General features: G+C 39.5%; 2 protein-coding genes across 3 annotated transcripts in view; one reads left to right on the forward strand and one right to left on the reverse strand.

Moving 5' to 3' along the window:
- The window catches only part of iqgap2 (IQ motif containing GTPase activating protein 2), a 32993-nt gene that overhangs the window by 2584 nt on the left and 13024 nt on the right, over nt 1–17385 (reverse strand). Inside the window, exons 6-35 of one of the 2 annotated variants that reach the window (XM_054610338.1) lie at nt 16623–16690; nt 15859–15972; nt 15590–15768; nt 14930–15017; nt 14513–14676; nt 13946–14033; nt 13548–13711; nt 13281–13441; nt 12871–12995; nt 12513–12676; nt 9491–9517; nt 9082–9172; nt 8035–8202; nt 7563–7705; nt 7184–7354; nt 6895–6978; nt 6585–6656; nt 6420–6489; nt 5708–5916; nt 5406–5558; nt 5141–5304; nt 4728–4952; nt 4086–4226; nt 2862–2946; nt 2454–2686; nt 2161–2293; nt 1436–1538; nt 1191–1332; nt 440–527; nt 83–295 (exon numbers count right to left, since the gene is read on the reverse strand). In XM_054610338.1, coding sequence (XP_054466313.1) covers nt 83–295; nt 440–527; nt 1191–1332; nt 1436–1538; nt 2161–2293; nt 2454–2686; nt 2862–2946; nt 4086–4226; nt 4728–4952; nt 5141–5304; nt 5406–5558; nt 5708–5916; nt 6420–6489; nt 6585–6656; nt 6895–6978; nt 7184–7354; nt 7563–7705; nt 8035–8202; nt 9082–9172; nt 9491–9517; nt 12513–12676; nt 12871–12995; nt 13281–13441; nt 13548–13711; nt 13946–14033; nt 14513–14676; nt 14930–15017; nt 15590–15768; nt 15859–15972; nt 16623–16690 — 4030 coding nt within the window. The remainder of the gene's footprint in view (nt 1–82; nt 296–439; nt 528–1190; nt 1333–1435; nt 1539–2160; nt 2294–2453; nt 2687–2861; nt 2947–4085; nt 4227–4727; nt 4953–5140; nt 5305–5405; nt 5559–5707; nt 5917–6419; nt 6490–6584; nt 6657–6894; nt 6979–7183; nt 7355–7562; nt 7706–8034; nt 8203–9081; nt 9173–9490; nt 9518–12512; nt 12677–12870; nt 12996–13280; nt 13442–13547; nt 13712–13945; nt 14034–14512; nt 14677–14929; nt 15018–15589; nt 15769–15858; nt 15973–16622; nt 16691–17385) is intronic. The other variant, XM_054610339.1, reaches the window with a different exon arrangement.
- f2rl2 (coagulation factor II (thrombin) receptor-like 2) lies at nt 10413–12497 on the forward strand. The gene is made up of 2 exons (XM_054610341.1): nt 10413–10603; nt 11015–12497. Exons 1-2 carry the CDS (start codon nt 10540–10542, stop codon nt 12073–12075), a joined length of 1125 nt encoding a protein of 374 aa, XP_054466316.1. The 5' UTR covers nt 10413–10539; the 3' UTR covers nt 12076–12497.

A 17385-nucleotide genomic window follows, 5' to 3' on the forward strand; every position in this document is an offset into this window, starting at 1 on the left:
CTCAGAAGCTGAACAGGCCCAACAATACTTGTAGCGTAGGAGGCATGCATCTTCCATTGTGAATGAAGAGCTGCTAATGTACCTTTGATATGTCATTGACGATGTCCTGGTACTTGTTACTGACGGTGAGACAGCCAGCCTGCTCCAGGTTACGGAGGTTCCTCAGGATCTTCCTCTTCTTCTGCTCCAGAGGCAGCTGGCTGTCCTCAAGTACTGCTGGGCTGCTCTTCAGACCTTCTGGTGTCAGAGCGTCCTGGACTGCCCGGCGCTCTACAATCTTAGTATGCTCCGACACCTTCAGGAGCAAAGTCGTATAAGAAGTGCATTAAAATTAAAATGCTAGAACCACAAAAACATCAGTGCATTTATTCATATCACAAGAGAAGACTGTTTGGTATACAGTATGGGTAACGAAAAACAAGATGGAAGAAAATATCACCTGTGAGACAGTAGCGGGGGTCTCAAGAATTTCAGGTAAGGTCTCTCCATGTTGAATCCGAACCACATCCACTATAAGCTTTTTTGTCCTAATAAACACAGAATAAGAAAATCCTGAAGCGCTGGATGGGTTTGTTTCATTTCATTTGTATGTAATGTCACCTAAACCATACAATATATGAAGCTGTTGTCATCTAATGGCATTAAGAACTCCATTTCATTGACTTGATTACAGAAAACCTGTTTGGAAAAGTGTTGTTCGTATCTAGACATGTAACATGCCTGATGCCACAAAGTACAGTAGTTTTCACAGCATAGTTGAACCCTCATTCTCCATGAACCGTCTTTACAAAGAAGAGGAAGAAGGGACCAACTCTCTGTGTATCCAGACGGATACATGTTTATAGGCAAGATAACCCTGACCTCCAAACCTCTTCCTTTTTGACAGGAAATGATAGAAGAACAGGAAAGACAACAAAGACACGCTACTGAGTGATCACCACAAGGAAACACACACTGTGTCAAGAAGGGTTTGAGTACAGTGCATAACATGGCATTCATAGTAATCCCAAAGTCTGTATTAAGGACTTCTGAAAACTGTGTGTGATTCAGGGTAATGGTTTTAAATATACATCAAAATCTGGATTATGTCACCTGATTCTTATAGATTATCATAACATAATAATTCAGATGACTATGACAGATACTTTTAGACAAGCTTAACAACAGGCATCCTCTCACAATAAACATACTTTGTCATTAGACTCTTCAAGTCTTTGTCATCTCCTTCCAGGAGCTCAAACTTGCTGGTTAGGTTGAGGGAGATCTCGGTCTTGGCCAACTGGCTCAGAGCACTCTCTCTGTTTGGGTCATTTGGGTCTACCGCTCCTTCACCTGAAATAGAACAGCACAATGTGTAAAATTGGTAAATACACTAAAGACAACTTGTGGTTAACTCTGGATCTTTTTTATATATATAATAAATGTATGACAGTACCGAGCAATGTCTCTACATCAGGGACATCTCCCAGGTCCTGCAGCAGCTCATGCAGCAACTCATTGTGGTCAGGGGAGATGGCCTCCAGATGTTCCAAAAGCAGCTGAAGAAATACAGATATGATTAGTCCTGTTCATGTTATTAAATAATATTTACTGTGTAACTTATCACTGAAAAAGTAATATTACTCAATGAATGATCCTTGTTAAATGTATCCATGGAGAAACAACAAAACACATTTATGAGTGAGAGGTGCAAATGTATACAAGTTAATCCTCTATCTTCATTTACTTAATGTAAAAAAAAATGTACTTAATGTAAAAAAATATATATAAATAATATATATAATAAATATATAATAAAAATATAATTAAAAAATATATATAAATATATGTATATGTGTGTGTAAGAAGTGTTGACTATGCTTGCGGCACACAAACACAAATAAAATAAATGAAAGTTGAGAGATAAAAACAACCAGATGTAGAATCAAGACAGTCTGGTTTGACATAAAATAATACTGTACACTAACTGTACAAACATGACATTAACTGAAATTAATTAATTAATTAAACTGAAATAAACTGAAAAATGATGATGAATCATAAGCCGGTGCATGTACACAATTTATAACACGTCATGTTTTCAATGAAGTCTTGAAAGAAACCATGAGGTAAGTTAATATCTGGTCTAAAGGATGTTAGATTCATTTTATTTGGGTTTACCGAGTGGGTATTGATGATCTCATCTATTGAGATGTAGATGATAGGCTTGCTTAAAGTCACCATGTCCGAGTATTCATCAATATTAAACTTCTCCTCAGGTTCAGGGACATCACAAGCTGACTGGAAAAATACCCTGAAAGAGGAGAAATAGCAGTAGTCAGCAGTTATTACTAAGGTCTGACTAAATTTCAGTGAGATAAAAAACAATAGGACAGATAAATCAGTTTCTTCAGAACATCTGTAACACCTAAATAACAGATTTTTTCCCGACATATTAATCTCTCTTTTCTTACCTAAACTTCTCATAAGTTTGAGATATGTAGTTGTTCATTGGCGTCATATGTGCATTCTCGCCCTCAAACAGCTTATTGGCAGCAGCATGCTGTAGCATCTTTGCCACAGATCCCAGGTTACGACGCTGGTCTACGTGGAGCTGCCCTCCTGCTGACATGTCAATGATGTCGAAGCCATCCGGGGCCACGATGGCTGGGTTCATGTAGCGGTAGTAAAGCAGGTTTCCTACAATCTGTCAAATAAAGAAGAGAAGGCATCATTAACACCAGTTGCTAAATTAAACTTAACTCACCTCAGCATGCCCACAATAATAGAGCATTCAGAGAGGACTGTGTGAGCAGAATTCTAACAAACTGTGCTGTAAATCAAAAAACAAATATATATGTATACATCCGAGGGGCTTCTACCTTCATCAGCTCATCCTCTGAGGCATCTGGAAACTTTTCATGGAGGCTGTTCTTCAGAACTTTTGCTATGTATCTCATGCCATAACTACATGCAAAACAAAAAGCATTGATGGGACATCAAACACAAAGCGACATGCATTCACATGGTTTAGGACAAATGATATAGAAAGCTCATGACAGGGAAAATAGAGGACTTATTTGAAGCATTGATATTTGCATTAATGGCTCCAAGTATTGATGGCTTTCAGTTTCTCTATATACTGTATGTATACAAATATTTATAGAATTACCACCATCTAGTGGTAAATAGAGTCTTCAGCATTTTTAATTTTTTTTTTGAATTGGGCTGTTTTTATGATTTCTTTTAAATGAAAGAAATAATGAAAAGGTGGGTAATTATGTCCAAATAACAGAACTGTGTTACTTGGGTGTGGCTGATGGAGCACAAAGCAGAATTGTATTTTTGTTTTTGAGCAACTGACCAGATGACTGCTTGCTCCAAAGCAATGATTATCTAGTAATGACCATGTCCCAACATGCAGCTGAAACCTTAACAACCAGAATGAGTGGCAAATGACATGCCAAAGCATATGATCTTATCCTGTCTAGCCCTATTTTAGTCACATTGCTCTCATTGTATTGTTGAAAAATGATGTAAAAAAATAGGAGAAAAAGACTAAACAGCAGGATGAAAATAGACCTTTCCATTACTTTCACTACTTAGAATCCAACTGCACTTTAAAAGCATGCACCTTGACTTAAAGTTATTTCTGTTGTAACAATACTGTGGCAGCTTAAAATAAAATGCCAGGAGAACCGGTCCAAATGATGGCCTCAAGAGTTGAATAAACACCTTTTACAGTCTCAAAACATATTGAAGTTTGTAGTTTTATATTATTAATTTGTATTAATATTATAATTTTTTGCTTTTCATTGTGTTGTGTTACAACCGGCATACTGTAACGCATTATTTTATGCAAACTTGTTGATAAAAAGAAACTGAATTCCATCAAGACTTGGATACCTTTGTTAGAAAACCTTCAATGACGAACGTCAATAACAATTTGTATCCTATTCTTCCGTATTTTAAATGTGGTGTAAGAAAAGCCCCTTAAAGATTCAACAAAATCATGCTGATCAATATTCTCAGGCATTGACAAGCAGTACTGTCACAGACAACACAGGATAAGAGGACATTGACACCTAACAGCTCCTAAAACTTACGGGATATTATCCAGTGAGGACACAATGGAGTTCAAGACCTTATCTGTGGCGGACCGTAGCGCCAGACTGGAAGCCTCCAGCCTGCTGCGTACCTCCTCATGTGACATGGCCTGCTCGGGAGTCACTTCATAAGGCAGCTTGCTGAAGGAAGAAAACAACTGTAGTTATGTGTAAGGCTCATTATTTTCATTGTGGGGCTTTTGTGTATATTCACGCACTGGATAAAAATTCTGTATTTTTAACATTACTGCAAAAGTATATCTAAAGTATTCCATAAAGTGTTTACACTGATTGATTTGCTAAGTATGTTTAATGCCAGGCATCTCTCGATCATTTATGTCATCACTGTGAAAAAAAAAAGATGACTAAACTTTACACTTAAATGCTTTGGAAAACATGAGCAGTGTTTCAATGTAAAAGAGACTTCTAGATAATGGGATACAACATGCAAAACTACCCGAAGGCAATAGACAGAAAATCCTTTTTCTTTTAAATAAAAAACAATGCACATGACCCCAAACAATTAACATGACAAAGGTCAACATAACTGCCGACTGGGTTCATCATATACACCAAACGACCATATATAAACCTTGGGACAGTGCTGTCAGCTATATTTTCTCCCACTGTATTTCCACCCACCTGGCCTCTCCAGTAGCCGTCTCTAGCTGGTTGACCCAGGCTTTATACACATCCACTGGGTTGGTGTTGATGCCTAAACTCTTGTCCTCAATAATGTCTTTGACCACTGGAGCCAGCAGCTGCCTGAGTGTGTTGTGACCACGTGCACCTCTGTTGAAGCTCACTACCATCTTGATGACTGTTGGGTTTCCAGTCACAATGTCCTGGATCTGGTCCACCTTAGAACTGGGACACATGGAGAGGATGGTACAGTACTGTCCGCCAAACAACAAACAAAACTTTGGTGCAAATGCGTTCTGCGAATTCTAAATTAGTTTCAGGCTCTTATAGTCCCTCATGTATTCGTAATACATTGTAACCCTTACAGTAATACAATAGCACAATAGTGACTTAAGATTAGCTGCAGTTCTCACTTGATCTCCTCTTCCAGAGCCGTCTTGAAGAGTTTGAGTAGCAGGTATTCCTCTCTCTGGTTAGATGCGTAGTTGTACAAGGTGAAGACCACTGTGTCCATAAACTTAGTGGACTTGTTTTGGGGCATCTGGAAGATCAGTTTGGCCAGGTAGTGTGGATTGGTCTAAAGGGGTTAGAAAGGAAATGTATATGTATAAGTATCAGTATCTTATAAAACCTTTTTAGTATAGTATATAGATGAAAGTTGATATATTTTTGTATCACCTGCAGCAGGTAAAAGAGATGTTGGTAGGCCTCCAGTTTCCTTCTTTTGCCTTTATTTAGACCCTTGATACCCAGTCTGTCTCCTGTAGTCAAGTCCTCTTTACTCGCTTTATTTTTCTTGTTCTTCATTTTCTTATTATGGGACACAACATCCTTTTTCAAAGACATAAACACAAAATAAGTTAAGCAGCAAAACTGGACAGGACAGGATACGATTACAGAAGCTATAAATGATGTCAATCAACATTAAATCACGGTATAAATATCCTTTCCTTGTACACATAAAAGCAAGGGTTGCCAACCTGCAGAGTGATCCTGTTCTTCACCAGAAGTCCAATCTTTATGTCCATCAGGTTCAGATCTTTCTCCATCTGCTGATTGGAGCGAATATTGGTGACCACTTCTTCCCTGAGCCGTGTCACTTCCTGCTCTTCCTGAAGGTCCAGGGTGCTCTGCTCCAGCAAGTGGACAAACTTGCGCACCACTGACAGAGGAGGATCCTTGGCCCCAGCTACCATTTGGTATATAGAAAAGTCAGTAAAAGCAAGCTACTATCACACACATATATAATGACATTTTTTTTAAATCATAATTTCCCCATCAAGATTTTCTATAATGGGCTGAGCAGTACAAACAAATCATATATCAAAGTGTTTTTGGCCAAATTCCTCAATACCAACATACATGCTTAAAGATACCATAACTTTAATAAAGGAATGGCAGTTGGTGCTTTCAGAAGATTCACTTGAACATGAAAATTTGTAAAAAGAAGATCTGAGGAATGGGAGTATGATGACGAAACAGCAGAATCAGTCGGATGAGCTTAGAATTCTTTTTTTTTTTTTTTTACCCTAATTGTACTGCATCCTTTTAAACTAGGAAAACACTAATTTATATATATAATATAATATTCACTTAATCCAAATCCCAGGTAATGTCTAGTCTCACATCTAAATATTGATATTATATCAATAAAGCTCAGCTGCAGGAGTGTAAAAAACCTTTTAGACTCACTTAGGGTTCTGTAGTCATCTCTTGCTTTGTTGGCCTTTAGAAAAGCCTGGATTTTCACAATTTCTTTTTCCTAAACACACAGAACAATGAGTTTTACACAATAAGGAACCAACAACACAAGTCCAAGGAATGCTTCAGATGATGTTGATTCATGGTGTTACTCACATGATCTTTGAAGAACTGCAACCTCTGATTGTATTGACGCTTGGCTTTCCACATTTTTGCCACAGATTGGATCTAAAAACATCAGTGTCTTATGTCAGGTAATTGATATGGCAGCTATGTTACTAATGGTATATACAAATTAATTTAATCCAGCTATGATGGTTATTTTAGTTTGTGGATGACGATTTCCAAAGATTGGTGATAAAGCGGTCACTTACAAAAAATTGGTGATTAGCTTTAGAGTTGTCTAGTCATTCAATAAGTATACTTTTTATTTACTTATTTTATAAAAATGAACAAAACGTATCACCTTGACAATTGAAGCAACATTTTTCCGAAGCAGATTTGTCCTGTCTTTATACATTTTCCTTTGTTTGTAACCTTTCCAGCAGGCCTGCAAAAAGAAGTAAACACATTATCAAAAAAAAAAGCAAAAATATATACCGTCAGTAGAATGTTTGTAAACTAGACTTAATATGTATCTTTATTTTATGGCCATCTCTATTGATTTATTACTGTTTCAATAACTAACAGCTGCATCAGGAATCACTGAAGTTGATCTGATTTCTGACATCAATCATATTGGAGCCACACACTACCTGCAATTTGACGACATGTGGTTCTTGCTGCCGTAGATATGCCATTCTCTGGGCATGCTTTGTCCTGACCAGGTAACCTCTGATCCTCGCCTGCAGCTGGATCACCAAGGTTTCATTGGCCATCCATAACTGTTCCCTGTTGTATTCAGCAGTCAAACAGCTGACAACACTCTAAAAAGGAAAAAAAGTGTTTTCAAAATTTTCTGAAAATAAAAAGTCTTCAGTGTGAATGTTATCATTCAAATTCAAATTTTAAAATCATTATGACTGGATCCATTGTTAAACCAAGAAGGAAATCAATCCCATCATTGGGACGTTAGTATGTTAACAAAACATTGTATGATGGAGTAGTGAAACTATGCAGTACAGCAGGAGGTACCTGGATTTCCTCTTTACTGAGATGGTCAGCATTGTGTTCAAATCCTTCAGGCTCCTCCCAGGCGCCCTGTCCAGTCTCCAGGTTATAGTAGTAGTCATATCTGTCCTTAATGCAATGTTTCACCCACACACTATCAGTGCTGCCTGAAGGGAAGCAGAGAGTGCCCCTTTAGATCCAGTGAATGTTGTATTGACACCCAAATATACACTTGACACTTTAATTACATACTTTGTTTAACATATTTTATTGTAAATATTCATATTTTCTATTATTAAATTATGTCTCATACTATTGCACTGTGTTAACTGTTACACACCATTCACCTAGCCAAATTCCTTGTATGTGTAACGTACTTGGAAATATACAGTATCTGATTTCTGATTCTGAGATCTGAAAATCAGGTCAACAATTCAACAATTTGTGAAACAATGAGCTTCCTGTCTTGTGGTTCTTGTGCAATAAGTCAAGTTACCTTTAGTGGCACTGCTTGTTTGGCTCTGCGCCAGTTTAGCCTGGTATGTGTCGGCACATTCGGGAAGCACCGCTCTCAGTCCTGCACTGGGAACCTGCAAAGCCTGCAGCGTATTCTGAGAGTCGCCCTCGGCCACTATCCTGTTAATATCAGCGACTGCTCCAGCCACTGACAACGTAAACAAGATTGATCCAAAGAAGCAGTCGTTGAGTCAAATATGAAAATAACACAGTTAACGCAAAGTTAAAACTGGTGAGCGAGTAAGGGATAATCCATAACAAGCAAAAACATATCACAATCACAGTATTGTGCCCACAATGACAGTATCGAAACAGAGGTTATCTATATTAAAATACCTATGTAACAAAACAGTAGGATATATCCCTATGAAAACAAACTAAACCTTTATTGTATCTATTTCCTCTGTTGGAAGAACTTCCTGTGTTAGCGCTTTATAAAGAATTAATATGAAACAATGTGTCCCAAAGAACATATTCTTTGAGTCATTGCAACATTAAATCATGTGTCATTATTGCAATGTCAAACATCCATAAATGAGCAATAGGTTTGACACATGGAAGGGCAGTTCTGAGAGAAAATATCTAGAGGAAAGGAAATAAATACTGTATGTCTGCCTCAGTATAGCAACTAACACAATCCTGATACTGGTGCCAAAGAATCAACAATGTATCACATAATATTATGTCATGATTCATGGCAATATTGATCAAATCTGTTACCTGCCTACATGTGATCAAAATGGCTTTAAATGAAGGTTGTGCTGGCACACTATCAATTTAGAAAAATAGGTTATTTTACTCCTAAATCAACAGGGAGAAGGAGCTGTAGCCAATAGCTGAAACAATCTATGCGTATTCATTTAGAACAATGATAAGCACGCTATGTTGTGTGGTGATCTGAAAATAACGCACATCCTCTGGACAATCTAGTACTCAATGTGAGAAGAATTAACTGGTCCTAAATCAACCCTTATTTGAGTAGTTAAGCTGCCGTTTGGATCAGTAAATCTAATCTCTGGGTACATACATGTGAGAGCCTCCCCTTCATCCTGGTTGGCTGTGAGTATGGCCTCTTGGATTTGGTCCAACCACAGTACTGCAGACTCATCTCCAGAACTCTACAATCAGGTGGATACACAAGGTCATTTCTCTTCTTTTCAGATGAATGAGATGCAAACTTCACCTCAGACTCACAAGGAATTGTTCATGCATAGGCACACAATACTAACTTGATATCACATAACAATTGTTTTGAAACGATTTTAGTCAAAACATTTGATGTCTAAGGTAAGAAATTATTGTTGTTATAGTGCAATATGCAAATTGATCGAGTTATAATTGTGGAGATTTTGCTCTACGACAGTAGCACTTCATAGCAACACGGTTAACCAACACAAGCTGGTGCTATTAGAGCAACGGCAAATAATAGACAGTACCATTTCCTCTGTGTCCAAAGGTAAAATCTAAGGAAAAAGGAACAAATGTCGATTGTTGACAATAGTTACACCATTAACATATCCTCGCTCAGACTCACGAACCCTGACAATCTAACATCTAAACAACCACAAAGAATGTTTATTCAGCCTGACTTTTGTTTTTGTTCCGAGGCTAATTTTAGAGCACTCATGTGGGGTCTAGGGGGGATGCCTGACCACATGGCTAACAGGAAGGAAGTCAGCATTAAAACACACAGCAGACTAAAAGCAGTTTTTTTGTTTATATATGCATCTAACCAATTATTTCCCAGCCAACTCAACATGTATTGGGAGAGGGTAGTAGTGTCAGCCTGGCTGCCAATTGCAGTATTGTACCAAAAAAAATGGGTTTAATGTTTTTTGTACAAACCAGATGTTTGTGTCATGAGCCCAAAACAAGGGGGCAAACCAGGAAAAAAAAAGTACATAATACATCCATGGTATAATGCTGTATAACATAATAGTGTTGGATAAATAGCATACATGTTCATGCAAAAGCTTACAATATCCAAAAACATCTATTAAAGTAGTGATTCCTCAAAAACACAACCAGGATGACCAACACTACAGTCACCCTCAAATGACTGCAAAAGCCAAAATCAGCTTTAATTCCAAAACCCCATAATAACCTAAACCACAATAAAATACTTATTGTAACAGTAATCAGTGGGATTTGTTTTTGGATCACAGCTGTTGAAACTATTAGACTCTGTCCTCCCACCCCAGTGAATCAGTGGGCAGTTACTGATTCAGGCAGAAGGGAATTCAGTTTTCAAGCCTCGACAGGAAACGTGCTCACCGGACCGTACAAACAAACGCCCCACATACAGCACACAAGCAGGAAGCCAGGCCTGAGAACACATAGTTATCAGTTCTACTGTTGCGCTGCAGAGATGGAAAACAGCAGATTTCAACAGTGGAGAACTCTTTCATTTACTGAAAAGAAGCAACAACAAGAGGGGTGAAGACAAGAAACCTTAAAAACTCTGGGATATAGACCGGAGGGTGATATGGCCGACCTTGTGCCAGGACTACTCATTTGTTTAATGGCAGTGCGAACCTTTCAGCATGATGGTAAGTTTATTGAAACACTTTTTTGGTAAAGTGTTTACCAAAAGGATATGTGTATTTAGATTTAAGCTACGGTCAAATATTAGATATTTATAATGTAAACATTAATCTTTTTAGAACGCACCAACTGTTTAAGGGCTCATTTTCCCAAATCAAAGGAAGAAAACAGAAATGTAACTATTTTATTACAGTTGTCAATACAACATTTAAATCATTCCTATATTTTATGATAGAAATGTTCATTTTCTTTGCAAAAACAGATGAATATAACTAGAAAGTCTTCAAACGAACACTTAACAACAACAGACAGCGTGATTGACTACAATTTATTCCTAATGTAGTTTCAAATGTACTTTTATTTTAAAATTTAAGTTGCTTTGAAGCTATTAACACTGTTTTTCTATCCATTTATAGGAAACATAACCTGGACCAAAACCAGTATCCCACCTGGTGTGAGACCAAAAACCTTCAAGGGGAGGCTGTACGAACTTAACCACACCCACCAGCTACCAGCCCTGCTACATCCCAGCACCAACCCTAGGCTGTATGTAAACTTGGAGGACCCAGTGACAGCCTATACCACAGGGGTCCTCAGCACCAGGGTCATTCCTTCATCATACATCCTGGCCATGCTGGTGGGTATCCCCTCCAATGCCTACATTCTGGCCTTCCTCAGACTCAGAGCGAAGTCTTTGTCTACATTACTTCTTTACCTGAACCTGGCCCTGTCTGACCTGCTGCTGCTGCTGTCCCTGGCGCTACGTGTTCACTACCACTTCAATGGGAACAACTGGATATTTGGGGAAATCTCCTGCCGGCTTATCACAGCCTTGTTTTATGGCAATGTTTACAGTTCAGCACAAACTATAGCATGCATCAGTCTGAAGCGCTACCTGGCTGTGGTCAGACCGTTTTTGTACAGAAGGCTGGCTAAGACTACCCTGGCAGTGTGGACGTGCTTGGTGGTATGGTTCCTGTTCGGGGCTGCGATTGTGCCCGAGCTCCTCGTCAGGCAGAGCTACCAGGTTATCCAGCTGGGGGTAACCACCTGCCATGATGTACTTCCCCTAGACGAAAAGTCACATTCCTTGCTGGTACCATACAGGCTGATGCTGGTTTGTCTGGGTTTAATAGTGCCCTTTCTGATTTGTATCTATGCCCATGTGGCAGTGGTATACCATCTAGGGCAATCTCGTTGTGACTGGAAACCGTTTATCAGGGTCAGCACTCTAGTTTTCATCATCTTTGTGGTGTGTTTCTTGCCTAGCGGCGTCCTGCATATCGCCCACTACATCCGCCTGTTTTCCAGCGGGGACGACAGACTGTATGGATACTACAGAGTAGCTGTTTGTCTCTGCTGCTTCCACAGTTGTCTGGATCCCTTCCTGTGTATGCTCATTTCCAAGATGGCAGCCTCAGAACTACAATTCATCTCCCTCCCCGGGATATCTCAGAGGCCGACTGTTACGACGTGAGACTGTATGTGTCGGCACAGAAAAGCTACTCCTTGCTCGACCATTGTTGGGAAACAGCAGGGAAGCAAAAACCCAGAATCAAAGATGGTTGAGTTAAACCTGGACACTGTGAACTAAACAAGGGCAATACTGCCGTCTCTGTTGGGTCTAAAACAACACCAAGCTTTGTGACGTTTCAGGAATATTAGGATCAGGAAGGGAACATTTACACTGTGTCAATGTAAGCTGAAACAATGTCAGGGATGTGAGGCTGCTGTGCAAATCCAACAAAACGAATGATTAAAATTAGATTAGGTTATGAAATGTGATGACAACACCGGTTTATCCAGCTATATCGACTTTTTTTTTTTATACCTTGCACTTTGAGGATATAAGAGGAGGAACAGCACCTTTTTCCATAGATGCTATATAAATTAACAAAAAATGAGTCACAATACCTGGCAAAGGAGCTGCTTGGTATGTTGAAGGACATCATGGTAGTGTTTGGCTGTGGCTGGGTTCACTCCTGTCAACTTGGCTGTAGGGAGGAGCAGGGCTGCAAGCGTCTGCTGATGATCTCCTGAGTTAAGGGCCTCATTTATCTCTGCTAAAGCTATGATGCCTGGAAGTACAAACCAAAAAAACATTTGGTATTTGCTAAGTCTCAAGTTTCATTTATTGTGTATAAAAAGATTCTCATTGTAGGATCACAGATAAAATAAAACCGTTTCCAAGGTTTGAAACTGCTGCCTCAAAAGTCCTTGAACGTCCACAAGCTACACCACACATAAGCAGGAAACAACAATACTTTCTTACGTTCATGCTCCTCGTGGACTTGAACGTTGACTGTGTCGATGCATTTTTGGACATCATTCCAGGTGAGAAACTCTTGGCCCTCGGCGAGAGTCTCGCCACGCAGTTTGATAAGAGTGTCAGCATACCTGAGGGAGAGGTTAATGAAGAAGATCAACAAGTTTCACACATCAGCCCATCCTTGTGTTGACAAAGTTACAGTGAAGAGAGACCTACACCTAACTTTTTATTCAAATTTATTTTACTCTCCTAAAACAATCCTGCACCACCATCTTTTAACTTCAGTGGGTGCCACAGTTGCAGAAACAACTAAACAGTAATCCTGAAAGCGAATTTGATCGCTACCAGCATCAATAAACCTGAAGGCAGGGCGATTGAAGGTCTAGGGTTACAGAACAACTCAGTCATTTTACCTGTTAAGATTGTCTTGATCCATGTTGGTGAAGCCCAGAGGAGAGTCTGTCAGTTGCTCAATCACACCCTGGGGGTCTTTGGTGTCCAACACCTCATTCAGCACTGCTACAGCTGACAGCATCTCCACAGCTACACTCAGCTCCTCGTGGCTCAAGCCAGACTAATCAACATAAAGGTGTGAATCAAAAGCATGAAGTGAGCTCGCCTTTACCTGTTATAGCATGTGAGTCCTCATATGAAAGAGTCAAAATTGCATAATGTCTCACCCGTCCCCCTTGTAGCTGTAAACTAAAAAGCTCAGCCTGATAGAGGTTGGCAGCACTTTGGTAGACGATTGGCAGTTGTGCCTCAGGGTTCATCAGCTCCTCCACCGTCTCCACTGCATTGCCAAGACGAATGGCTGTATTGATTACTGCAACTGCCGTGAGTTCTGGTCAAGAAATGTATCACAGATAGTCATGTCTTGCAGACATGTCAGTAATAAAATTACATTTCTACTTTACGCATTTTAAAGATTTAACATGAACTGTACTATGCAATGGAATGGAATGTAGACTTGACACGTGGGCTTTGAGAAGCTTGCTAATCGGTACATAGTTTATTTTCAACTGACCAGTAATTATGTGTTAATAAACATCTTTGCGTAGTAACAAAAGTTGCTTACTTCGTTTCTCTGCCTCAGCAAAGTCATTACAAGAGCTGACAACTCTCTGAATCTCCTCTTTGTCCACCATCACAGTCCTCCCTGCATCCTGCAACACAAAGATTAGAGTTCACTACAGCGATACGACCAAGATCCATGATTAATGAGCATGTTTTAAAGCAGGGCTGTGGAGGGCAAAGTGTCAGGTGGTGTCCATTCCAAATTCCAAAAGTTGTTTTTTTAAGTTGCGGATTGGCTTTTTTCTTTATAGCACAATGTCTTCACTCACTGAGTAGTAAAACGCAGCACATCAGCAACAGCTACAGCCCTTCATCAGTGTCTGCACTACATCTGTTCAGCCAATTAAGTGCTCTGTGCTCACAGCACGACTTAAAAACTGGAAGATGGTCTGCTTTGTCAGTTGGACAAATAGAAAACAGAAAAAGACAACACTGCAAATGTGTATAATTTGTTCCTATTCGACACACTTCTTTAAACACTGTCCTCCAACGTAGTCATTTGTAACCATTCCTACACACACAAACACAGATACATACAACTGAACAAACAAGCTCTGACTTAGTATACCTTGGATTTATGTTGGCAGTAAGTGGTAAAATGTTCCAGGTACCAGCGACAGTTTGACTCCTGAACAGCCAGCAGGGCCAGAGTTTCAAGCCTAAGTGCAGCCAACAGAGCCGCCTCGTCCTGGGCCGACACCGCTTGATTCACCTGCCTTACTGCTGCCTGGACTAGAGAGAGGAAAAACCAAGACAGATGTAATTTATGGATCATACGTTTCTTTCACTGAAACAAACCAATTTTATGGAATTTAAGAGATTTTAACTGCAGATTTGCTACTGTGTATTCAGCTTAGAGTTCACAGATGCCCTGTTTTCATCTGCACCCACACGGTACAAGGAGGTTTTGTCTAATGCAAAAAGGAATGAATTCATGGTGCTTGACAGATATTTTTTTTGTGTCATGTGGGAGGGAAGTCCTTACTGTTGACAAAGTCAATGCAGCCCTGGATCTCCTGGTGAGTCAGCAGCTCCTCATAAACATCTCTTTCTTCAGTAGCAATCGATGAGCGCTAATTGAGGGGGACAAATAAATAAAAAAAAAGTTTTTTATTTTTTTCACATTACATTTTTCTCTGGTCACATTCATTTTTTTCCTCATCCATACTGATAAAGTTGAATTGCTGGTTTCACATTTCAGCTATTACGTGAAAATGGACGGCTCCTGTTTGTACAGTATTTGTAAAGAGAATGGGAGGAGAGATTCCGGATGTTTGTTGAAGTACAGCTGACTATGCACATGCCACTGGAATGTGCTGGCAAGGCCTATGGAGTGAGTCAGTGCAGCCAACCTCTTTCTAAGCTAGTGTGGTTATAGTGGTCATTACTAGACACTGCAGTCAGAAATATCAGTTCATAGCAATAGTTTAAATTATTTGCATTACTCAAATTTGGGCTTAATGTTTAATATTCTAAACACAAACAACAGTTTGTGGTCAACCTGAATGCATCCTCACACACAGTTCGACCAGGCTTTGCACTCCTTTTAGTGCCCTGGGGTCTGATCAACCCTTCTATACAAGGAAAGCAGATAATTAACCAAACATTTATATAAATGATGACATCTAAACACAAGGCTTCTCACCCTTCCCGAGGACTGATCCTGCTTACGAGCCTTGGCCTGGCTCAGTGTGTCTTGGTAGTCTTGGGCCAGAGCTTCCTGGGTATTCCTCAGCATTGCGTTAGGATTATTCAGGGCTCCCATTGTCACAGATGTCTGACCTCTCTCAACCGCTTCGTTGATGGCAATCACAGCAGCGTGCACTAAGGACAACAGTGTGTGTGAACATTTCAAGGCATTAGTAAACAACACAAAATGATTCAGAGATTTAGTGAGAACGTCAGAGGACTTACAGGCAGCTTCATCCACTGAGAGCTCATTGGCCAAGATTCCTCCAATCTTACTGAAAGCTGGCATTTGAATGCCATACTTCTCCAGCTCACTCCTCATGTTACTGATCTCTTCCTCTAGAAGACAGGTATACACCGATTGCAGGGGTTATTGTGGTATTATAGAACAAAGCATAGTAAAAACTGAAATATACATGTTATATCATTTAATTAATATCAATATCTTTGCTTTGGCACAAACATCTAAAGAAATTCATGATTTTCAAAACACTTTCATTCTAAATGTAGTTTTTTGTGGACCTGTATAACTCTGAGACCTGTTCATTACTGTGCTTACTATGTAAATCTTCAATTCTAGTTCAATTAAAATGTGTTAAGATTGGAGAAAGAAAAAGACAATCCAATGTCAAGAGCTTTGAAGCTTGTTAGTGTGTGTGTCCTATTCAGCATCATTGAATGGCTGCAGGGGATATTTTGATGAATTGAAATGATGGATAATTCAAACATCTAAATTACAGACAAGATGTTTATACAAATCCTCAAAAAAAAAAATGGTACATGCTTGAGAGCACATGATAACATTATCTTGTGTTTTTCAATTAAATCCCAACAGGACTAATCAATAAAATGACATCCCACACAAAAAAGGATTCTCGTTAAATGAATGCACGACTAGATGTGTAAACATCAGTATTTTTGAAAAGCCCTAAGGAAACTTTTATCCTTCATTTTAAAAGCAATTAATAAAGCAATTAATAACTTGTTACCTGTGAAGGCCACTTTTCCCAGCAGGTCCTGGATCTGTGGTGCAATGCCCAGTTTGTAAAGGTACAAGCTGAAATAAAACATAAGATTGAGATTGACTATAAAATTTACACACACACAAAAAGTAGCACAGAGAAGGTTGGAATATTTGCGATTTTGTACAGGCCGACGTCATGCAACTGAAACTAGTTTTGGAAACTTTCCTTCTGGATTGTTGCTCCTGATGTCCATTCATTTCAACCTATGTCACACTTACACCACAGGGGGGTACTGTTGGCTAACATTACAAAAAGCACCATCTGACTGCAACCAGCCAGCTCAGTCCACCAATGAGCATTGAAAGCAACAGGCAGGTGGCTGGAAACTTCATAAAACTTTCATCTTCCCGCGGGCACCTGATAAGTGATAATGAATTATAGATATTTAAGGCAGGTCTGGCATCAGCACAGCTCTGAATGGAACAGTTGTAGTAGCTGATTATTCTGCGCTTAAGTCCCAGTGTGTGTAAACATGAAAATGTACCCTGTCCTTGAGACACAGGGGGCTTTAGACAACTATCTACCTCTGCTTAAACAAATGGAAATGTTTTAACGTGCGGGCAGCTGACTCAGTCTGAGATACAAACACAGTAACAGCTGACTCGGGATTAATGAAGGTGGCCGATTACAAGCCACAGGGGTTACTAACAATCAGCTGACTAGCTTGGAGCAACCAGCTCTCTCCAGACTGTGGATCCCCCTTGTTTAATCCCATGTGTTTCTCTTC

This window comes from Anoplopoma fimbria, chromosome 13 (genome assembly GCF_027596085.1).
Source record: "Anoplopoma fimbria isolate UVic2021 breed Golden Eagle Sablefish chromosome 13, Afim_UVic_2022, whole genome shotgun sequence".
In the NCBI taxonomy this organism is placed as follows: domain Eukaryota; kingdom Metazoa; phylum Chordata; class Actinopteri; order Perciformes; family Anoplopomatidae; genus Anoplopoma; species Anoplopoma fimbria.